This window comes from Ambystoma mexicanum, chromosome 6q, assembly GCF_040938575.1.
Source record: "Ambystoma mexicanum isolate Mex_15411 chromosome 6q, UKY_AmexF1_1, whole genome shotgun sequence".
In the NCBI taxonomy this organism is placed as follows: domain Eukaryota; kingdom Metazoa; phylum Chordata; class Amphibia; order Caudata; family Ambystomatidae; genus Ambystoma; species Ambystoma mexicanum.
The window spans coordinates 1,247,035,087-1,247,060,315 of record NC_090937.1 but is presented as its reverse complement, the minus strand read 5'-3'; the positions used below and the strand labels follow the sequence as shown (position 1 = coordinate 1,247,060,315).

Sequence of the window (25,229 nt, the reverse complement as noted above, 5' to 3'; positions counted from 1 at the left end):
AAGCAAACTGATTTTATCTCACGCGGGAAGGAAGCTGCAGACTAAGAGACCAAAAAGGTTGAATATTCACCAGATATTACAAGTATTGATACTCCAGATGTAAAGAAAAAGGTATGATTGTAAATGAAGGGTTTCATCTTTTGTCAAGAACACAGTTGATGGAGTTTCAAGGCAGTGCTCCACAGGAAGAGCAAGAATTGTGGAAGTGAAGGGGGTGTACTTGATTCCCCCTCTGAAGTATTGTGACAGTACAGCACTGGAAGCTGGTGATGCCTATAGCCTTGTTAATGTTGGTAGCTCTTGAGCGGCTGCACTACCCTGCGCATGTAACTGGGGAAAGCTTTGCAGCAGCTATTGCGGAGGACTGGTTCGTACCAAGCCTGTTAGAACATGTTGCATTTTATGTAGTAAATTGCATCGTATGTCAAAAGTTTACCGCTGGGTACACACTGCGAACAATCAGGAGTGATTCCTTGATCTAATGGTCCTTTTCAGCATTTACATATTGACTATGTTGATATGCTGCAAGAATGTAGTGGATACAGGTATATGATGGTGGTGGTGTGTCCCTTTTCGAGATGGATCGAAGCAGGTCCATATACACACCCTGATGCCACTTACACAGCCAAGTTTTTAGTCCGAGAAGTCTTTCCTAGATGGGGAGTAAGTGAGGTGCTCAGAACCAACAATGGGCCCCATTTTGTTAATGGAAGTATTTGAACAGATAGTTTAGCATAAGTGTTTTCCTCTGCTTATCAAGTGAATGGGATATGCGAGAGACTCAACGGTCTTCTCAGAGAGAGAATAGCTAAATTGAAATTGACAATGAAGAAGGGATGGCTTTATTACCTGCCCCTTGCATTTTATGCATTAAGGAATCGGCCTGGGTCGGACCATCACCTCACACCCCATGAGTTAGTGACGGAGGCAAATGAGAACGCCCTTCTCCCATCCATCGAGGAGCAGAATTGATGCCCAGACGTCTGCAGAATTGTTAGAAAATGAGTTACTTACGTATTTGACATGTATGACCGCTAGTATCTGTCATTTCAGATCAACTCAAGCGCAAGGGGTGTCAGTCTCAGGAGACTGATGAAGACCATTCAGCAACCAGACTTCAAGAATTACTTCCTATACCCAGACTGTTTATCAGAGATGCAATCCTAGTGCACAACTTCACAAGGAAGTGGCACAAGCTCTGTCTGTTTTAGTGGTCCCTTTATAGTGGAGAATGTTACACCTTCAACAGTAAAAGTCCAAGAAAGACACGCCTGGATCCACTTGGGCGATGTGAAACTGTATGCTGGTGAGACCAATGCACCCCTAACCATTGATTTGGAAGCAAGACGAGAAGAAGTTGTTCAGCACGTGCAGACTTGATCGATGATGAGGAAGGACACTAAGATTGCTGATTAAATAAATGCAAGTGTGCATTTGGACTGTGGCTCACCCCGGACACTCTTTATAGATATTATAGCAGGAGTGCGAAAGCAAAAGTTCTTGAGCCACAGGAATCTTTGAATTGGATTTTAGAAAGTGCTCAAGTTCTAAATATGCCAATCTAGACTTTGAGTTTGACGACTGGAAGAAGGAGCAGTTTCCTGATTCTTTCCTCACTGAGTTTCTCTTTGGTTAATCCCATTGTCCCATCTGATGTCGATGCTCATAGACTACTTCTCGCTGTCTTTGTATACATACTCCGAGCCTATCCTGCTCTTGTCGGGCATAGTACTAATATCCGTGTGTTTTTTCAAGATCCTAAAAATGGCGCTGAACAGGAGGATACTTGTGGTGATAGTTGAGCAGATCCTGCTATTACCTGATCATTTAACAAGGTTGCCTGATTTGAAAAGGTTTTTTCTTTCCTTAAAGTAGTACACAGGCCCAATGTGAATTGTCGAATAATGCAGTTCCGGAAAGTGAACGTAATCAATGATGTGTGGAGAATCGAAAGTGGTGGGGACTAATGTATTGGTGCATAATATATGTGTGCTCAGCATTTATTATTGTTTTTCTGATTTTGCTAATCCATACTGTCTACTTCATTGGTCCCAAAATGGTAGGAGTCCCTTTGATTCTTCCCACTCCAGTGACTTATGCAGAATTACCGGTTGCAAAGAGACCATGGCCATATGTGATTATCCCTACATCAGTGACATGTTAAGTCACCCATTTCTCTGACAAGTGTTCCTATGATTCCCCCTGTAGGAAGGTCAATTTTCTATGTACTCATGATCATTATGCGCAAGCTCATTTTGCAAGAGGGAGACACAAGAAAAGCACAAGGAAAGATGATTACACGTTAAATAATTATCTAGACAGTACAGCACATTTGGGGATTAACGTGGCATCAGCACATGGAAGATGTGGGGTGAAAAAAGGACCTCTAAAGAGAGTTACTATGTTTGTGCTCTTCTACCTTATGCTATGGACAATTCCAAAATATTCATAGCTATAGAAGTCGCAGTCCAGACAGCTTATTGCCTGACACACCTTGCACTCTGCCATATGAGAGGTCAGTTTCAGGGTTGAACAGCATCCTTGGTATGGGTGACTGAACGTACAGCTCCAGAAGAAGATGATTACATACAAGATTTAAAGACAAGAGAGACCGCACACCAGAGAGAATGTGATAAGATACAAACAGCCTGGAATGAATGAAGCAGGAATCAGATGGGAAATAAATACAAGGCTCAATTGTCAAGGAAAGAATGATGAAAAATACGAAGAAGCAAGGGGAGAGGCGAAATGCAAATCAGGGGAACAGTACTTTCTCCAGATGGTTGGGGCGAAGGCATAGTTGTATGCAGAGCGGTGGCAGTAACAGGACGTCATGAACCAGTTATAGATTGTGTGGAAAAGGGATGCAAACCTCTCCGGCCGAAGCTTGCAAAGTTGCTAACATGGGTTGATGATAAAGGAAGCCCGTTGCAGACAGTGCCGCTGGCTAGTGCAGAACTATGCTTCAGAAACAATGGCACAAGACAAGTCGGAGAGAATCAGCAGTGCGGTCGAATCTTCGATGTACCAGGAATGAAGGACGGAATAGTAGTGATAATGGACCACTACTGGGCCTGTGAATCCAAAGCATACATGAAGTTGCCCCAGAACTGTGGAGGGCTGTGTTCTATAGTACTTGTCCATTTTCCAGAATTGGTGATTCCGAAGAGTGATCTGAACATTGGAGAGTTTCCAAAAGCAGATGCTCAACTGAAAAAGAGGAGAACAGTTGAAATTCTCAATCGACCAAAGAGGGAGAACTACTTTTCAGCTAAATCAATAGAAGAGTAAATCTATTCCGTATGTACACAGGTTGTTCAGTCAGACTTTGGCAGTATTCGCAACAATCATCATGCCAGGGATCCAGATGATGGCAAATGGCTACAGATTACCAGATGGGAGCTCCTGCAGACGATCAACACTACCATAAAGGGATTCAATGCTATTTAGGAAGAATTGAGAGCCATAAGACTGATGACTCTTCAGAATAGATATGTCCTGGAGATAATTACATGTATGGATGGAGGTGTTTGTGCCAAAATTGGAGAATCATGCTGCACATCACGATGAAAAGAATGGGGCCTTGATAGAGGCCATAACGATGCAATCTGGTTTGCACCAGTCTTCTCATGGTTTCCACAATGGTTGGCGAATATCTTCAAGTTCCTCAGAGCCTTGTTGGTGATGATCATGTTTGGATTCTGTGTGATCAGAATAATAATCACTCCGTGCAAGAAGACATCAAAGAAAGCAGTAGGAATGAAGATCATGATCGATGTCGAGTCAGGGTTTGGACCAAATGAGCTGACAGATGAAGAAATCAGAAAGTATATAGAAGCCAGCATTCATGCACTGGAGGGAACAAACTTCCTGTATCCAAGAAACCACAAGAAGTATGTGGGAAGATCGTTCTACTGCAGCCTGAATGGACAATGTAGTCTCAGGACCTGGAGTGTTGATGAGCATGTAAAATCAGCAGGATCTCTGAAAGGAGTAATGAAGACATGGACTCCAAAGAAGCACTTTTTCAGACAGAGATGAACGCGAGAAGTGAGACGAGCTTCTGTTGAGGTGTAATGGAAAAACACTAGAAGTGCCCGGTTTTATTCATTTAATAATGTTAAATGCAAAGAAGGAGCTCAAAACACAGTCTCCTGTCACATGGTCAGATGGAAATAGACTTTGGGTGAGCTGCACCGAGACCAGAAGATAAGACCATGAAAACACTCTCTTCTATTCTCAGGTGCAGTGATACTTGCAAGGCTGAGTTTAAAGGACTAATTGAATGGCAGACAGCAGGAGTGATGACGGATGACGGCTAATTGGGTGGGTAGGCATGGTCTAGTACAACCCTCCAGCACCTGGAGTACTAGCTTGCGTGCTGATAGGCAGTGGAATATTCCAGAAGGGTACAAGCATGCCAACCAATTGTAGAGGGCCACATAGCACAGAGCCCTATAGTTTGAAAGCCAATGAAACATGTATTTCTATGACACTGAAGATGACTTGCGCTGGGGTGGGCATAGCTGTCCACCTGACCTAAGAGACCCAATTACGACCCATAGAAAGTATACTTGGATGTTCCCCTTAAGCCCATCGCAAACCCTGTAGGTTTTTCCTTCTTTTGCCACGTAGTATGATGCCACGTATGATGAATATTTCTTAGAAATGTGTTTTTTCATGTGAATCATTGAGAGAATGCTTGTGCGGCGGCCGTTGATGCGCGTTGTACTGCCTGTTTTGGATACTTGTTAATACAAAAACTTCCTGAGTCGGTCCGACTATTGGTGCAAGAGTAAGATCTGCATCCCCATCCATCCCAAAGAGTGCCACCTCTCTTAAAGGGCCTACAGGTTCAGTACCCAGTCTGATCCGATCTTGGAAACTATTGCTCCTAGGCGTAGCTGGGGAACTCGGGCATTCTAAACAGCGAAGTGCATCTCTATTCTTTTCCTTTGCTTTTGTGCAATTCTGCCTTTCCACTGGTGATTGCTTGCAATATTTCTTTGTGAAGGGACCTTGTCGTTTCTACCAGTTCTTATACAGGAATGGCTTCCCAGGGAGACAATTCTGTATACATACCCAGTTGACCACTACGAAATACTGTCTTCGTCTGATAACTTCCCTAAATTATAATGTTTGCATGCCCAACTCTTTATATGGGTAAAAAGCAGGGCACGAATACATGTTAAAAGATCTACTGTAAGCTTACAGTAGTTTTTATACGCCGAAGATAAACATTTGTGGGCAGGATCAAATACATAGCGAATATTTTCCAGAATTCATCCTAAAATGCAGACACACCTTCAAGACTGGCTAGGAGCGATGGACAGAGGCCTTAATTTAACAATTAAGAAAAGTCCTCTGGTGTACGGGAGGGGCTTAATGTGGAGTAACGCCTTTTGGGGTAGCTAGAATGCTGCAGAGCACATGGCAGGGGGTAGACAGAAGGGTTGAGCCACTGTACAGGAGCCGGTAGATGAGATGTAAATGGCCCAAAATGTCGGCCTTTTTTTTCTATCCCTCCCCTTACACCACATATATATGTGGGAGGAGTATGGGATATAATAGTAGTTTGGGGAGGACTGCGGGGGACGCCCAAGCACAGTACATAAAAAAAAAAAACTGTGCTTACGACCTCAGACTTATGATGTCCATTAGACCCTTCATATTAGAGGTCAACTGCGCGACCATAGCTAGAGCTACTATCATGTCGCGCCTTGACTATGTCAACACTCTGGTCCTGGGTGCCCCTAGGCAGTGTCTGCAAAGCTACCAAGTTGTCCAGAACAATGCGGTAAGAATCGTTAAGCTCAAAATCAGATCAGAGCACATCAGCAACTCCAGAAGTGACCTACATTGGCTGAACATCAAAGATGGGGTATATTTCAAGACCTTAACTATCGTGCACAGATGCATTAACGGAAAAGCCCCGGCTTACCTAAAATCTAGGATTAAACCATATGTTCCAAGTAGAACACTGAGATCATCCCACCTTGGTAAAATCTCAGTGGCCCCACACAAACTTAAAGCGGCCTAGGCAGATCTTTTCCGACGCAAAAGAGGAACCCACTGAGAAAATAATACACACTCTCCAGTCTTTTTAATAGACGTTCTTGCACCTGCCTGACGGAGAAAGCTCATTAAAGGTTCTAGAATTTCATTTGGAAAATGGCAGACACACATATAGTCGGGAACGGCTACTTATGTGTTTTTAAGCACGATGGAGTGTACTTACTCGCAATTGTGAGTTTAGTGATAGAGATGTATCCATCCCTACCCACTTCAATAAAATAAACTGCGAGTTCCTAGTGTGACCAGAGTATTGGGCAACCCACAGTCGTAATACCCAAAACAATCCCCTGTGTTTTACATAGTCACTCCGACTTCCACCCATTGATGGGTCTTCTCCCAATCCACTCTACTACTACTACTCCCTTCTTCACCCTACTATAAATTATTTCACCACACTACTACAACTTCCTTCTATACACGACAACGTCCTTCTCCCCGCTTCTGCAACTCCCCTCCCCCCACTTCTGCAACTCCCCTCCCCCTGCTAATGCAATTAAAAATGACTACCCAAACACCCTCTTTTAATTTGGTATCATTCACAAACACTACTTAGACTAGCACTCCTAACCGACTTGTCTCACAAACATGGACTCCCACATTGCAGCATCCTTGCACTCATTAAGCCAATAACTCACCTTTCTCCAATAAATGCCTCAGGACTCTGCCACTCCTTCGATCCATCCATCCATCCATCCTGCTGCTGGTCTCTTGGTCCACATCCACTACTTCCTTTTTCCTTTACCCGTTAAATCTACCTCCTTCTGCACTAACTGGATAGCTGTCCCTGGACTGTCTTTGCATCCATGGATGTGGATGTGCATACACTAATACATTCCTCCTTTTATGCTTCTAATTACCTATCACGCACTCATTAAATGTCATCCTCACCTTGAAATCCCCTCTGTTGAATCATTTACTGCCCCGATTTGTTAACTGTTATTAAAGCAATAAAGAGGAAGGCCACTTTACATAACACCCCCTTTAGTTTGGTGGATCCACTGCTTCATTAAGCATAGACATCGAGGTTAGGGCGCCAATAACCTGGAACACTTGGCATTGGACATACATCACTGCAGGAAACCTGTCCCTGACCCAACACCTCACCGTGGGCAATCATGTATGGCATGGTATCCAGCCTTATTAGGAAGAATCGCCTGCGAGAAGAACATGTAGAATAAAATAACATAACTTGCAGAGATGTTTAAATCCAACTCACAAGGCTCTACTCCCTTTTCTAAAAGTGTGTTCGACCTTAACAATGCTCTGGTTACGGTGCATGTAAAAATGTGTGTAAGCTTTGACACAACATTGTACGCCGCTATACTTTAGACAACCAATGCTCCATAAGTGCATTTTAGGTCATTGCCCAAAACAGTTTACAATCAAAAGACCACAAGTTGAGCACTGGTGGAGAGCTACAAACTCAGTTGCCACTGCTTCCGCTCTTTTTATGTTGCGTTCAAGCCTCTGCACTACCAATGCTATGGGGATGAAGCACATACAAGCATCTACAAACTTGAACAGAGAATGTCACGTCGCTATGTGCTGTGCTCAAGCTTGGACCTGCCTTCAGTGACTACACTGCAGCACTTTGAAATGTGACACGTCCAGCACCACAAGGAGAAGAGAGGAGATGTGTAGTTTGTTGTCCTTCAGAGATAGCGACAGAGGATAACATATGTTGGAGGTGGCTGGATGAGATGCTAATGGCATACGGTATATTTTGTGCGTGCAAAGATTGCTATTGTGCCTTGCAAGTACTGCACGTTTGCTTCATTCAGCCACGTTCGTGAGTTTTACTTTTACATGTCTGCTATTCACACACACACCTTGTTACTAGAGGACGTAGGGGTGAGGACCTTTCACCCTGTCTAGTGCTAGGATATGGATTTTGTAAAGAATGGAAAAGTGAGATTTTCATATGCCTTTTAACCTCTGATTCCCATTTGTTTGTGGTAATTAGAGATGTTTGGGCTGTGTAAGTGAATGGTAGTGTTCCATGACGCCAGAAAGGCATCAAAATACATCTGTGTGGTCAGGTTGTTGGTGTACTGTACACTTTTAGGAAATGTAAATATTAGTTTGTTTTCAAGCAGTGTACACAACCTAATGTTGACGACTACAATTACTCTTGCTTTGAAAGCTTACCCTGATATGCGTGGACACCATTCAAAGCTGAACTCTTATCTGCAAAGAGGAGAGGGGACACTATTAACTGCGCAGAAACAAATTTCTATTTGTTGGTCAAATATGAACAATAATGCATAACCTTTTCATCCTAACACTTCTAAATGAAGCAAGATAATTGATGAGAAAATATATTTCTTTGTATAGTTCCTCAGAGAAGATATGAAGTACAAAGATGCATCCAGTAAGCACAGCCACCTTCACAGGGAGGATAAACATATCACGATTGAGGACCTTTGGAAACGCTGGAAGACATCAGAAGGTAAGAAACTACATTAGCACTGACGCTTCTTGATTGGATGGACGTAAAATGCAGCTTTTGAAGGGTAAAACACAGTTAATGGATAACACAAATAACTGTGTTTTCTAAGTGATACAATTGTTAAAGAGCTACTTTTAGTCGTTTCAGTGTGTGCCAGGAAATTAGAAACACACATGTTGAGCGCTCTGCCATGCCAATTCTTCCTCCGAGCCGAGTCTGCACCCTGAAGATGGAAACTATTACTTACTTTCCTGAAATTGTATTAGGATCTTAAATTCCATATCTTGACCATGGGTATAAATAGGAGGAATCCTCCCCCCTTCAAATCAACACACACTACCTGCGTTTGGCTCCAGATGCTGACATAATCTTGCTGAATCTGGATTAGCTAGGGTACCATCCCATTTTTGTCTTATTTTCCATTTTGCCTTTAAAACTTTATTTTCATGTTGTGTCTTAAGTACATTAAACTTAAGAGTAGGTGTCTCTGTTTGTTAACTAGCTCTGAGATGTCTGTCGGCCTGTTTCGATTCTATATAGGACTGTTTTACCAAAGACGTGTGACATGAAAGCAGACTATCACCCACCAATCCACAATACACGAAAAAATACTTCCACGTTGTTTGTTGGCCTGAAAATAGTGATAATTTTTCCTTTTTCCTTTCGACCTTGATAAACGGGGCCCATAAATCTGAATATATTTTAAGGAAAAATTAGACGGTACAGCAGGGATCTTTTCCATTGTCAAGGTATCAGTTCTTTCCCCATCAAATCTGCACGCTTGACCCATCTGGTCATTTTCAACATTGGGCTGTTGTTAATCTTGCTGTATTCAGCATGTGGAAAATTGGAATTGTGCCACGACATCGGGCAGGTACCCTTCCCATCTGTCTACTCCAATTCAGTAACCAAAGGGTCTAGCGGCAACTATATTTTACCCCTGGCCAGGGTCTGTTTCCAAGACACTTGAGCTCTCGGGCAGGACCTGCATATGTGGACAATGTTGGCTGATGTCCCGCAGTTCTGCTGACAGAGGAAGGTAGATCAGTATCTTCTAGTGCATGTGTCACAGCCCACATTTCTTATTCGCCAAGAGCCAATTATCACCAGCCAATGGCTAGGGGCGAGTGCAAATTTTGGGCCTTGAGCTATAACATATTCTATAGGCACATTCCTTAATTATCGTACATTGGGATGACTCATGGGCCCTTTCCCATATATGTTCCCATGAACCAGGGCATATCGCTATCCCTAGTTCTTCCTCCCACCTACTCATATCTGTCAACTTCTTCTCTAGTCCTACCCTATCCAACAAATTGAAGAGCAGTATGATGTGACCCTTACTTTCTGCAAGGGCATAGTCGTGCAGGAATACTATGCTGTTTGAAAAAAACACTTATCTGTGGGTTAGAAACCCATACACGCTGGGTCTAGGGGAAACACTTGTATTCACAATTTTAAATTCTATTCCTCAAATGTTTGGGCATTTACCTCCATGGTTCCAACGCCTGAGGGCTCCTCTCCTAAAACAAACTATATAGTGAAACCAGGGCTTTTGACAGTAGGGAGGCAGTGGGCGCAAGCACAATTTGACCTTTCATAGTCTGAACATTTTGTCCCAATCATGAAGATGGTTCCATGTGGAGCTAAGGGGAAATACCCAACCATTCGATCTACCCACCTTACTCCAGAAGGTTAGATTGAAAAACACTAACCATGGATACTTTCAATTGCAGTTTCACCCGGATGCAAAGGCCATTCCACTAAACAAAAGTGTGGTAATTGTGACACTAGCATATAGTTTAAAGTTTTAACACTGGAAATGCCCAACCACCCACTAATACAGCATTCATTGGGACCTTTATGGGTGACTCAGAAATTGCCTTGATCAGATAAATGAAAATATTTTCTGTTTTAGGGTGTGGACAGTGGTTTTATGATTTCATCCTGAAGGCGCCCATTCCCCGACACGATATCCAAAAAACCAAATAATGGACACACCCCGCTAGGGAATGAGACCAAGAGATAGATTGCAAGTAGAAAAAAGTTTTATATAAGATAAATTGTGCACGCAGAGAAATCTGCTGCCCTGAGAGCGCTCTGCACTACATTAAAAGGCCAGTCCGATATAAAACAAAATCACGTCACTAGTGACGTCACGCTATAAGTACACAATTCTGCATTACAATTGGTGAGACACACTAGTACGTTATACATCGTTCCGCAATGACCATGTTGGATTGGCTGTTGCTTGGGTGTCACTCCCGCAGCATGTGGGTCAGCTGGGCTCATCTCTGTGGGGTGAAGGTCAGGCTGGCAGAGTGATACATTCCCTAACTGTCTAAGCTAGAATAACAGAATCTGAGGATATGAGACAAATTACCATCATAAATGTTGGCCCGAATAGGAATACTTTCCAAGTTCACTAACAGGTTTTATATCTATATTGTACCCTTTGCACCTTGGCATCCATAAACCCAGTGCCCCCACCCGGTTCCCGTCTTGGAGGTATCTACCTAATGCCTCATGATACGGACAGGCATGTGTTAGCTTTAGTAAGAATACATTGATGTCGGCGATTGGGGCTATTACGGGTGTTCTCATCTTGGTCACTGGAGGGGTCAGCTTGCAACACAAACTCCTACTACATAGGCGCCTATAACATGCGCTACAATCACATATTCAGAGTGTATGAGTTTTGCAGTTGGTACTGTGGCAAACCAGTTGAAGGACTCTGACTAAGAGGTGTTGCGTTAATGAGATTCTTATTTAAATAAAGAGAAAATACTTATCCAGCCCTACTGCTATGGGGGGGAAGTTCCCTGCTTATCCAACTAAAAATAGGGCTGCTTGTCAAAGTCCAAAAGAAATAGTCCTTTGTCCAAATGCTATTAGCTAACTAGTCCCTACCACTTAGAAGAAAAATAACAAATAAAAAGGAGGCCGGAGCAATGGCCTGTATCTTTGGCCTTCTGCCTACTCCAATCGCTTGGATCTCTTTCCAATAGGTTCTAAAAGTGTATCGGTTTCTCATAACACACTTCACAACCGTTCTGCAGATTCGGTAGTCCAAATGCTTCTGTCTCCAGGAAGAAAAGGTTTTCTTAATCCAATTAGATTTTAAAAGTTGGCCAATGTCTTGCAACATACAACAACATTCTCTGTAGGTTCTGTATGCCAAGTCTTCCTTCCATATGGCTTCCTCTTTCCAGATAGATAGGCTTTCTTAATAAGATAGCCCCATTTGCAACTTGGAGTTTGACAGTGTGCTGATTCAATACTTAAGGTGTCTCTCTTCCCTCAGTTCGGACTGTGTCTCAGTAGCTCAGGGCTCTCCAAGACCCTCTGCTCTTCTTGCTTTAGCTTGATTTCGATAGGGCGTCTGTAACACTTGTGGCTTTCCCAGCCTCTGGTATTAAAGTCTCTAGATTTGATTTCTTAAGACTTTCCAAAGCGCTCCGGTGCCCCGATTGGATGGTTTTAGTTTTAGTTTTATTTTGGTTGGGCGTACGCCCACTAAGGAGCCCGTAACCTTGATGGCTTCTCTAGCCTCGGATATCACTGTTCGCCTCTCTTTGCTTCCCTTCTGCTCCTTGACTTGGCAGCTAATGGACTTCATGTGTGAAGCTTGGGGTTCCGATCTCTCTGCTGCAATCTGGTCTTTGCGTCAGTTAATACGCCCCAGGCCCACCACGGCTTTCATGTGGTCGTGCCACAAGACAAGATGGCCGCTTTACCGTCCCCTTCTTTACCCAGACTTCATCGCCGGTCAGGACACCAGCCTTCTGGCGTCTTGCAATCATTTTGTCCATTCGCCACACTATCGCTGACTCTGCAGTTTAGCATGGCTCTGCACCTCCAGGACATCTTTCTGTCAGACTCTCCTTTGCATAGGATTTACTCTCCACAGTTCAAAGTTCCTCGTGATTTTACATATGACATCACAAAAAAAGGTGTGTGTCGTTCATCTTTGGCTGTGGTGTTCAGGCGGGATCCAGCATTACTTGTGAAGCCAAAGAGATTGAAGAAATGTCACTATTTGGTGAATCCAAAACAGAAAAAAATTCAACTGTGGAGTCGGTCAATCAAACCGGTTTGAACAAATTACAAGCTGTAACTTGCTTATGATTAATAGAGATTGATTTTGATGAGGATTCAGCAGCAGAAAGAGGTGTTGACGCATATCTAACTTTGGTGGTGTCCATTTAGGTCGAGGGTATAGATTTTATCGGGGCTCTCATACTATCTTTGAATTTCTTGTCCTCAAAGAGGAGTCCCTCCCAGTGAGATCCCGCTTGCCCAAAACCCGAGCGAGGATCTTGCGTAGCTAGCTCATCTCTCTAGACTCAAAGGGGGTTGGCTCTCCCTTGGTGAGAAAGGACGAATACCCTGAATTTGTCACAATACATTACACAATTAACATCTTAAAACTCAAATCAAAGGCAAGTCATTGAACTGTACACAGTGAATGAGTTTTACTGTTTGCACACTACATAATTAACCTCTCCTAAAAACTCACATTCAAGCCAAGTCGCAGCTGACTTTGATGTTAGTTTTAAAGTAATGGAATAAATGTACACTTTTCATATGTACTGTACACAGAGCCTATGAGTTTTACCGTTCGTGCATTACACAATTACCACCTCCAAAAAACGGACATCAAAGGCAAGTCACATCTGACTATTTGATTTTCATGTATTTTTTTTACAATTTATTAATATAGTTTATGGTACCTTAACGTTACTATTTCTGATGTTTTTAGACTTTGTTTTTGTTGATTTAACCTTGACTCTTTTTCTACACTTGTTTCAAATAATATATATATATATATATATATTTGTATCTAATTTACCTCCACTTTCACATTTTGGCATGGAAACCACTGAATATGGTGGGGAAGGGACCCCTTATGAATCATAATCTGGATGCAAGGAAAATGTATATAGGTCTCAGTATCGGGTTCATTTTTACAGGCAATATCCTTCCTGTCCATGCTATGTCTGGATTACCTCACTTATTGAGATCCTGTCTGAAGCCCTAAAATATTGAGGGAATATTATATTTCGCATGTTCTTAAAGGATGGCTCAATTTTGTCCCTCCAGCTAGTCATCCATTTGAATGTATAATCCACCTACAGCTTTGTCGTAGTGTGCTGTATTCTTTGATTTTTAGACCCATGGTCTTTAAGTAATTCATGGAAACTCCCAAATATCTTCCAACTGAGCCATTTCCTGTATCAATGAAGAAAGTTTTGATTGAGGTCCTCAAGCAGAGGAGCACTTTGTCAGGGTAGATTGCTATCTTGTGAGTAACCCACTAGACCAAAATGCCACAATTTTAATCTCTTGTGCATTCTCTGTGTAGATGTTGCCGTCGAAAAGGCACAAATCTGGAGGTTTAAGGGGCAAACCCAGGTGAGTCACTTTAGTAGTCCTAACCTGCTTAGTGCAGGCCCCATTTAGCCACATTATTGTGAATGGAGCATGAATGCTCCCTAAAATGTAACTTATGAAGGTTGTGCCTGAACCCAAATGAAATGAGTGTTCTATGAATGACGTGACAGTCAACTTGGTCAAAAACTTAGTTTGCACCCAAAGCCAAGAAAGCAAAGATTTATTTTGCCCACTTCTTTGAATTTGACAAGTCTCCTGATGATGTTAGTTTTCCGTTGAATTATAAAACCAGCCTATTCAGCTCCAAATAGAGAAGGGAGAACCCTGTCAATTTACAAGACAAAAACTGGGCATACGTTTTAGCGTGCACTTTCAACAGAGAAATAACACCTGTAATCCATATCCTTTTTCTCTAGCTTCAAAAGCAAGCTGAAGTCCACCATTGTCCGAGCCATAGAAATAGAAATTCAGAAATTATTAGTTTTCCAAAACAGTGGTGAAACCCTAAATGGCCCTACACTGTACTGATCTAATAGATCCTCGCAAGGTCTGTGTCTTCACTAGTCCTCCAGTTAGGTTAGGTTATGTTGCTATATGTCACGCACCGCTACCACCCAAGGGCAGTCTCTAAGCGCTCCAGTTCCTTTATTCAGTCTGGGTGCCAGAGATATTCTGCTTGCACCAATATCGTGATAGTTCATGTCTAACTCATGTAAGTAACGATCACTGAAGTTGCCAATCCCTATTTGTATTTTATGTCCTTGATCCATGTTGTGACTTCCTGGAGGGATCCATGTACAGACAGGGTGGCGTGAGCATGGTCTTAGAACAGCTTTGTAATAAGTATCTCTGAAAATAATATCCTTTGACTACCGAGGCATCTCCATTATTCTTTGCTTTGCTAGATGTGGACTCGTTTTAGGGTGCTTGGATTGAGGTCTCTTTGCTGTTGAACTGTTGAGATAACCCAGTGGCCTGTCTTGCATAATATTTGCATTATCCTACAGGAAATGATTACTGCATAACAAATCTTGTGTAATATGCCCCACAACAAAGTCGAGCATATGCTTCAGTATTCCTGTGATGTGAAAGTTATACTGCCTCAATCTGTTTTCTGCATCCTCTTGCATAACCTGTATAGATGCACATTGGTTTTGCATAGAGATCGTAGTAATGCTGTCAGGCTGAATCCTCCACCTCCTCTCTGCTTCCAAAACGTGTTTATCCAGGCCGGTGACCTTTTTGGGCAGGCTTTGCAATCCGACTATGGATCTGATCCAATTTTGCTGAGCAACTGTTTGGGTTTGTATTTGGTCACACAGAAATTCAAAACATCTGCAGAGGTAGGTTCCTTTCAGACCTCAGCTACTGTCACCTTCTCTGCTTTTTTTGGATTAAACTTGAAAATTCATTAGTGTCTAGATATCTTCCCCCTTTCTGTCCTTTGAGCTGGTTAGCCTGCATTGCTCTTATCAGCGGGGGGCTCCAAGCTGTTTTATGTAGTTTCTCTGCTAGACCACCTCAATCAGATCCACCTATGGCCTCCGAAAACACATGCACCCTAAGTCTTAACCAGAAACCTGCAAGACTCCACTCCATCCCAAACTGTTTTCTTCACACTGAAATTCAGAAATTATCTATCTCTCCTTTGATTTTTGCAGGGGTCTCTGTGGATACACTGAAACAGTGCAGTAGCACCACTCCCCACCCAGCATCTCTACTAGGAGATCACAACTGTATTCAGTGGGGCACCACTTGTGGGTGGTCAAAAAACCAAATGGGGCAGGCTCTATGTGGATGCATTGCTCAGCCCGTTCATATTTCAAATCCTGATGCTTTGTTTGAGCCAGGCTCTGCCATGAATCAGATGGTGAAGTCGGAGCCGAGGGAGCCTGGGACCAAAAGGTCGCAAAACTCTTCTACATGGAAGCAGTTGAGGGTTACTTATCTCCCCTCACTCAGCAGCACCCCTCGCCCCCACTGAGGGCCGTTCATTGCTGCTCCATCCGCAAGAGCCAGTAACATAGCGCTGGCTTCACTCCGTGAGCAAGGTGCCATCTTGATGTTTTTCCCAAGAACAGGTTTCTGAGACCCTCTTCATTTAAGGAAACAAACTCGACATAGGGTCACAGCCCTGTCCCTTGACAGATTAGTAGTTGGCACAGCAATCTGTGTGGATTATCACTTCTGAAGTCCTCTGACCTTCTATCATGCCAGTCCACAATGCCCTCCACCCCACCCACCCCACATTTTTCTGATTTACTAGTATTGTTCTTTAACCTGCAAGGTGTCAGCAGACTCCTAATTGAATTCATTGTAGTTATATTCATCATACCTGCTCTGGGTGAGAAGTAGAAACCGGCAGCCTGGCTAAACACATGATAGAAGTTTGCAATTATATACCTGCCACATTACAAATCTGACAGCAGCATACTGGGTATCCCGTCATATAACTACTGTCCCAGCCCTTTGCCAGCTCTCCATATGCCTTTGTCAGACAATATTTCATACAAAATGGAATACTCTGTTTCAGCACCAAACATATCCTACTTTTTTTATATGTGGGTGTATGTTAAGTATGTTTTGTTCTGGCATGCATTTATCCTAAGTAACTGTGTTTTGGGGGAAATTCTGCAGTAAATCTGGCTTCCACGAGTCAAGCGGCATAATGGAGGTAAAGAACACACAAATGCAAAAGCACAATGAAATCTGCATGTGTTGCAGATGATATCTTTGGCAAAGTAGTCCAGAAGCATCTTGGAAGTACATACACCTGTGAGGCTAAAAACCCTAATAAGTCACACTACCAGCTGTACCTCCTCAGAGGTATTCTTCCTTTCCTCTCCTTCTCCCATAAGCTCATTGTCTCCAGAGCTCTGGTTCTCTCTAGGCTGGACTGCTGCAACAGCCTCTTTCTAAATCAGCTTGCCTCTACTCTCCGCCCTCTGCAACTCATCCAAAACAGGACTGCAAGACTTGTCCTTGCACTCAAGCCCAGGGATCGTATCTCTTCAGGGATGAAATCTTTGAAATCTTTGCACTGGCTCCCAGTGGCTGCGAGGATTGTTCGAAACCCTCTGCATCGTCCACAAGGCCTTCTGGGGCATGGGGCCTCAACACTTTAAACTCTCTTCCTAAATATCTTCCTTCTTGAGCTCTTTGTTCAGCCGCCTTCAACTCCCTCCGGGCCAGTCGCTTCTCCAAGCAATGAGTTGGTGGTAGATCGCTTTCTTCTGCTGGGGCCTCCCTCTGGAACAGCCTCCCTGCCTCTCTGAAATTTGGGGAGAACCATCTCTGGTTCCGGAAGCACCTCAAGACTTTCCTCTTTGCTTTTGCTTTCTCTCCTCCGCTCCCCTGCTAAATTCCTGAAACTGATACTGCACTGGTCACCTGGCTACCCTCTGTTCTTGGGCCCAGGTCTCCTCCCCACCAGTTGCACACCTGCACTGCCTGCCTGGCAACCCTTGCACTCTGGGGCTGTTTCTGTATCCCTACAGCCCCCTACCAGCACTCGACACCTGATGTTTGCACTTACCAGCACCTGCCTCCAGCTGGCTGCACTTATTATTATTATTATTTATTATTTTTATTTATTTGCTGTTATCCTATGTACTGCACTTCTCCTCCCCCTTCCACTTTTCCCTTCCCCCTTACCCTGCTCTTGCGTGATCTCCATGTCACCTGACCTGGTAAGATTGTTGTCTGTCTTCCGTCTGTTCCCCTCCCTTGCCTCGTCGCGCCTTGAAACACTTATGTATAGGCGCGTTATAAGTGCTATATCATATATCATACAGCCGAAATGTCCGATTGGCTCAAAGGCTTTCGGCAGAATACAAATTTGACACTACACACATCTTAGCGACTCTATCAGATGCACGGGTCATGTCTCTGTGGCCACCTGTTGCCTTCCCACATAGATCAAACGCAGTAACACACTTGTAAAGTAGTCTAGAATGCGGTGTGTCACATATTTAAGGAAGCACACTACGTATGTGAATGGCACAAGGGACATTAGTGGAAAGCATAATTGACTCTTGAAGCCTAGTACAAGGTCATCAGATGCCACTTTGCAGTTGCTGCCAGAAAATGTTTTGTCTGTAGGGCGTCAGTGTTGGTGCAAATGAATGCAAGTTTCCACAGGTATTAATGTAATCCCAACGGGTTCTGAAAGGATTTTTGATGTATTTCCCAGTTTATCTGCTGCTCAAATCCCCATTTATTCCACTGCTAGCAAAGCGCCTAATTCTGGGAGTCTGCTTTGCAGTGAAATCATTTGTGTTGTAACTGGTGTTAAGGCAAACCTGCCTGTTGGCTTTAAAAAGCGTTCCAAGAGACTGTCCTAAGACTATGGTCACGAAGACTGTGCTGCACTGTAGAAAGAATGGGCTGTCCACTAAACTGAGCTGTTTCCCAAAACTATCCGAGTTTCCCTCTATTGCCACCTGGTAACCAAACTAGGCAACTGCATCTCCAGAAAGGATTGGACAGAGGTGGCTTATATGCAGATTATTTCCTGTGTAGCCCATCAACTGTCTGAAGTGTGGTCCATGCCCCACAATCCATGTATCCTACCTAATAGGTGTGCTGCCATGGCCCAATGACTGCTCAGGGGAGCAGCATCAGGTCTGAATCCTCAGTGGGGAACCTGCATATTGAAATCCATTCTAACCTGGAAGTGTCTTCAAGGTCACCCACTTATCCCTCCCATAGAAATGGCCGTTCCGATCTCTGATGCTGATGCTTACATGGTTGTCCTGTAGCCTGCAAGATGTATTCGCCACCCCTTAGTGCTGTGAGGTCACCTTACAGTGGATCGAAGCACGATCTAGGATGCACACACAGTTTACTTTATATAAAGAGACTGACATAATGGTTACTTAATACTATCTATCTATCTCTCTCGCTCCTTTCCCTTTCCTTGCCAACATTTGCCTCTCACACGTCCTACTCTAGGATGAGGCTGCTCTCTCAATTGTCTTGGCAGTCCCACAATTCGTATTTGTGAAATGTACATGTTGTACCCAGGGTTCGAAATTAAGATTTGAAGAGCAGGAGCTAAAACCAGCACCTGGACGTCATGCATCCCCCAGTAGGCAGGAGCGAGTGCGCACCGCACCAGAGTCTAACTTCCACACGAGATGCACCCTTTTTGCCCATTATGTTTAAATGAGTACTAGAAGTCTTCTGATTCTTATTTATTAACATTCTAAAATACTCACATTTCATGTCACATATGCATGTTTGTGTCACATAAGCATGTTTGTTAGGCACCAGTGAGCAGGGAAGTCAAAAGTAGCTCCTGGTACCTGTTAGTTTCATACTAACCAGGTTCCACTTGGCTGGAAGCAGGAGCTAAAAAGCTCCCAGCAATTCCGAACCCTGGGTATCGTTAATTAACATGTCAGGTATTTAAATCTTACACTCAGAACCCCCTCATTCACCCAACACAATTGCCTTAAAGTCCTAGCAGGTAGATCTGCTCAACACATATGCTTCCGTGTAACCTCAACAGACTATAGTGCATCCATTCTAATGGACAGACACTCAACAACCCTAATACAAGCATATAGATCTGCCTCCCTCCCTCCCTGCACCTGCATACTCGTTTCCCTCCTCTTACTTCACCCTTGCTCATGCTATTCCCTCCAGCAGACTAAAGTCTGGTTTCCTCGGGTGTGGGGAATAATAGGCCTCAAACAAGGATTTGGGCGTGATTCTGTGCAGTATTAAAGAATAATAACATACAATATATCTGATGATGTTAAAATGAAGCGCTCTGTCTATGGCCAGAACCCGATTTCTGAAGTTCGTAGATGAGCTAGAACCCACGCAGTCTAGGATGACCCTTTGCAATTTAGTCTGAATGTAGGTTACGCAAAACTAACAGCAATATTGAGTTTCAGGGATTAAGAAATTAGAGTTTAGCCCAGAGTGGAATTGTAGTATTTGTGCATAGTTTGGTATGAAATGTTAAATATGCATTGACGACGTGTTCTTAGAAAAATGTAAACTTGAGCTTGCTATGAATTTTACGAGACGTACAATTAATAATAGTGCTTTATATTTATTTTCATTCAAGTCCTGGAGCAGGTACTCATTTAATAATATTGATTTTTCCATGAGTTGGTAAATTGTAATTAATAGGTTTGTATTCAAGCTTTTCATTACAATGCCGGGGAACTAGGCTCTCATGATACCGTCTTCTGCTGCTGCCCTGCACGGTGGTGGCATGGCTAAACGCGGAAGTGCTAGCCCAGACATGGCTAAACGCGGAAGTGCTAGCCGAGCCATGGCTAAACGCGGAAGTGCTAGCCGAGCCATGCCTAAACGCGGAAGTGCTAGCCGAGCCATGCCTAAACGCGGAAGTGCTAGCCGAGCCATGCCTAAACGCGGAAGTGCTAGCCCACTGAACACTTCACTTATCACCGCGTGAGTCGGAAACACCTACGTCGAACAGATTGATATTTTCAGAGAATAAGTGAGGACACCACGGATAGTTGGGCAATACAGAAATCGAAGATATAGAGCACATATTTTGCAAAACAACAATGACGAATTATCGGTTTTAGACCAAAGACTTATGTCTCATTATACAGAGAGAACATTTCCTCGTATTGGGCACACATTGTTATGCCGTTTAATGGTTACCCGTTTACTCCAATGTTTTCCAATTGAATGCAAAGCTAACTAATATTTTGGTTTAGATCACGTTTATGGGAGATCATAGTTTGAAAACGTAGTGATTTGCCCACGAGTCCGTTTTCATAATCCTTTGCCAAATCATATTGGAAGTGTTTACTGAGTTGCTAAATTTGATTAGGAAGCACGGGTTGCAAGGTGCATCCGCCCACACAATTCACACTAAAGTACCATTTACTAGTTTCATCCCTATCAATTCTGAGCTACCAAGGCAGCATTGTTGTCTGACTCCTACCAATGTGTGTTTTATTGTGCAAGTTGTAAATACAAACACTTATAATTTGTTTGTTCCTAAATTGGATGCCTTGCAAAGATAACGATGCTCCCACCATCCCCCCAGTTCCACAGAAAACTAAAAATGTAGCTATTTCAACTATACTTGCCGTACGAATAAAAAGCACCCTCCTCACCCCCACACAGACAATATTGTCCTTCTGTATAAAATGCCAAGCCCAATGCAGGCACCTTCCTGGTGTAAGCTGCTCTGCTGCTCGTGAACAATGCATCCTTTATAAGCAAAGTAATATAAAATAAAAAAATGTTTAACGAGCTCTGAGCGATCTTATTTGCCATAGCCACCTACATATTTATTGATTGGTTGTATCATGCTAATGCAAGACATCAAATGTTGGTTCCGAGCATGTGGCAGTTTGACGATGGAGTATATGGTGATGGGAGAGCGAACAAACGTAGACCTGAGAATGTCACTGTTTAGGCTTGCTCTCCCTTGCATAATGGCCGGCAAGTGCCTACATGTAGAGATTACGTAGCTAGTGTCAGCAGAGCACAGAGTACAACCCAACAGTGTAGTATGGCTGTCCCCTCTTTGTTCACGTGGGATATACAGCCTGTGTGTGGAGTCCTGGCTGCCCTCTCTGAACTCGACCTTCTGTCTGTGAAAGCCAACGCTTAGCACTCGGCCACCGTAACCTTCATTTCCCGAACTCAGAGGAAAGGAAGGGTGGGGGAGGAAGGGGTTCTCTTGGACAATTGACTTGTTCACTGCCTTTCACATTCCGAATGGAACATATTTCCTGTTCGGAAGGCCTTTCAGATTCCACTGAACGACCTTCCATTCCACTAATTAATTACACTTGTGCACATTATCCATATTCGGTTTAATGCATACACTTTAACTTATGATGCTTTAAATGTCAAGCATTGTAGTCTATTGGAAGTTGTTGTTTGAATAACAATTGAGAGCATCTCCAAAAATGCATCTTATATTCTCAGAATAAATACCCATTTGATCTGCGTGTTTTATTTCTTTATAGTTTCTTTTAAACATTTCAAATGCATTAAGCCTACGTTTATCTATTTCAGTTATTTATGAACCACGCCAAACATTTTAGTTCAGTTCCTGCTAACCCTAACACACGTATGCATTTAGAAGAGGCACTATACATCAAAAAGTGTTTCCAGGCGCCAAGGAGTCCCCATAATGAGCTAAACGGTGTGCTAGGTAGAATTTGTGGCACTGCGGAGGGTGGAGGGGGTGGCGGGTTTGCTTGGAAGCAGGAATTTTCCAAAGAGGCTTTGCTACTTGTTGATATTGGCTGGTTGGATGAGAAGGGAGGCGTGGGCTGTATGCCTTTGATAATAGGGTGGACCCGACTATACGATTGGTCTACCTGTGAAATTCCATTACTGCAATCCGTATTCTAATACAGCAAAGCATGCTGCAAAATGTTTTCTCAAGAGTTTTGCTGGGCATTTATTCTCACCCAGGCCCTGCTCTTGCATCTCTTTTGTGCGTGCCGATTGGTGCATCATAATAGATTCCTGTTTGAGATGGAACTTTGGCAGATAGTCAAGGCGCTTTGGAGCTGCTTCTGTGCAAAGTGACAAGGACTTTAAATTCAACCTTGCCCTCCGCTTGAAGACCATTAATTTCATACGTTTATGCTCTCTTGGCTTTGACCAAGAAAACTCTACCCATGCATTTATCTGGGTGTTTGGAGGATAGGTCTCATTCGAAGATTACCCTACCCTAGTCCCCAGCACGTGCATAACGATGGACTAGATTGCAAAACGATCAGTTCTATGTTTGTGTATCATCTTAAAACGATATTCATCTTTTAATATACTTTTTTTCTGGTGATCGATTGCTGATTAGTTCTTAAACCCCCACCTCAGTTCTCCTCTGGCAGATTCTTAGTCCATCGGCCACTCCTTCGCTTTAGGCGTCTCTGGCCTGAGCAAGGATCCCTCTAATTATTTTTGTCTTTGTGTGGAAATAAAACATTTGCATGCACGATTTTCTTGGCCGCGTGTGAAATAGAGGTGGTGGAATTGAACACTGCTTACTTCAAAGATGGTAGTAATTTTATATTAAAAGCTACATAGCTTGCATTATCCATATTAACGCCTGTAAGTTATTTTCTTATTAGTCTACTTGTGATATCACTTCTCACTTGCATAAGAAAATGACATCCCCACTTCAACTGTAACAACTTACTGCAGTGGAGTTCTGCCTGCTGCTAGAGCCAGCACTTAGCAGAATTCCTGCTGCCATTGTGGGTACGCCCTCTTTCAGTAGTGCCCTTTTGGCACGGCACATTCTCAGCATTACACCTTTCACCCCACACAATATCATATATGCTGGTGCACCTCTACATATGCACTACATTTTAACAATCGGAAGCGTGCTACGTACTGTTTCAAACAAAATATATTCATGAACTTAAATGTCAGGATGGTTGAAGGCCTAACTAGCCCCATGCTAAGGTGGTATTTCCCTACCTGAACGGAGCTAAGGACAGAGAGTTCGACTTAAAAGTCCGCCGGTGTCCAAAACCTATCCTTGCCCTCGCAACTAAAGCTAACCAATGTGTAGGTATCTCAAATTCAAAAGAAATAGTGTTCAACTTAAAGTTCTGAGCTTCTTATAGCTCATAGCGTTCTTTCAGCTCCCCTTCCCCAAGCATAAGAAAGTTCCATGAAAAGTCTCAGAATTACCTTTCTTCAGTTCAAGGTGATACAGTTCAGAACAAATCCTTGGGTATCCCTTCCCCAAGTTAAATGTAACAAAATGCATAACAAAAGGTCTTGAGACTGTTCTCACGACAAGTGTGGTTCCTTAAGTCTCAGGGTTTCCTTCCACAGGACTTCAACTTCGCCACTTATGCTTGCTACAGTTTTTTCACCAAAAGTCTCATCAAAACACCAGGTCAATCTGACCCTCTTTCTGGCTTGGCAGTTCAGTTTCAGTGGTTTCATTGGGCTTCTTCACTGTGTCCTTATCTTTCGGTATTACCCAAATTGACCTTTTACAATTGACCTTTTGCACAATTGACCCAATTATAGTGGTCCTAATTTGACCTTCTGCACAATTGACCTTTATATTATTTTAGTTATTTTATATATGTATTGGGTTGGTTTTGGATTATAAATAATATAAGGGGATTGGGTGGGGAGTTGCAGGGGATTTTGGATAGGGTGGGGGATATATATATATATATATATATATATATATATTCCTAATTGACCTTCTAAATTAGGTAAATTCTCCCGCGGTCAATTCTCGCGAGGTCAATTGTGAAAAGGTCAATTAGTATACAACCTATCTTTCACATTCAGGGCTCTCTGGTCTAGGCGCAGTTGTTAGACCACACGGTCCACCCATCACAGGTTAAGCAACCAGGTTCCACGGTGTCCTCAGCCCACACAGGATCCTAGGCACTTGCTCCTGTGCACCAAGTTATCTTCACTTAGTTCCTTATATTGTCTTCACGTGTATTCTTGCTCTCCTTTTGCTTCTTCTTGCTAGCCTCATGGCTCTGCCACCATGGCTCGACAATCTGTGGCCTTGTCAAACTGCATTCACTCTTAAAAGTTCATTGTCTGGCTGCCTTGAGCCTTTAATATACTTGACTTCACAGTTTGAATTAAATTGTTGTGCAATATGCATTCACTATTATGCATTTTCAATTCAGTGTTCAACGTGCACTTATGTTGCTTAATTTTAAGTTCTCATTCAATTCGGTATTCAACATGCACTTATTTGCTTCAGTGTTAAGTTTGCATTTAGTTAAGTATTCAATATGCATGTATTTTTTTACTTTCATGCACCGTTATTCACCTGTGGTCTTGTAGGAGCGCCTCAGTGCCTGAGCATCATCCCCGACACTCACCGGTCTTCTGTGTCTCCTCCCGGTGGTTCCAGCGACTTCCACTCAGCTTCCGAAGCCGTGAAATCCACCGGTGTGAGCCTCGCTCACCTGCTTTGCATCTTCTTCTACACTCCAGCAGCTCTGATGCTGCTACCAGTATGCAGACAGCATCCTCTCAGCTCTGGGCTCCTCAGCAGCTCCTGCTGCTCCCTCTGGATTATGGAGGCTCCCAGATCTGTGGGAAATACACATCCCACTCTCATCCGGCCCCATGGGGTCCCTGAGGTCACTGCCAGCGTCCTGGCCCTTTCTGGGCAATTTCCGGGTCAGTGGGACAGGGATAACAACACCCCACATCCACCTCTGAGATATAGGGTTCTCATTGAAAGAGAAATGTGGAATACTGTGTCTCACATGAGCACATCACATTCCCACTCCCCAAGGACCCTCCACCCAGGTGATCCTCCCTCGCTTCTCCACGCCCAGGGTCAGGATCCAAG

General features: G+C 43.3%; 1 protein-coding gene across 1 annotated transcript in view; it reads left to right on the top strand.

Moving 5' to 3' along the window:
• STIM2 (stromal interaction molecule 2) overlaps nt 1-25,229 on the top strand; it is a 904,595-nt gene that overhangs the window by 498,287 nt on the left and 381,079 nt on the right. Inside the window, exon 3 of the mRNA XM_069631845.1 lies at nt 8,410-8,524. Coding sequence (XP_069487946.1) covers nt 8,410-8,524 — 115 coding nt within the window. The remainder of the gene's footprint in view (nt 1-8,409; nt 8,525-25,229) is intronic.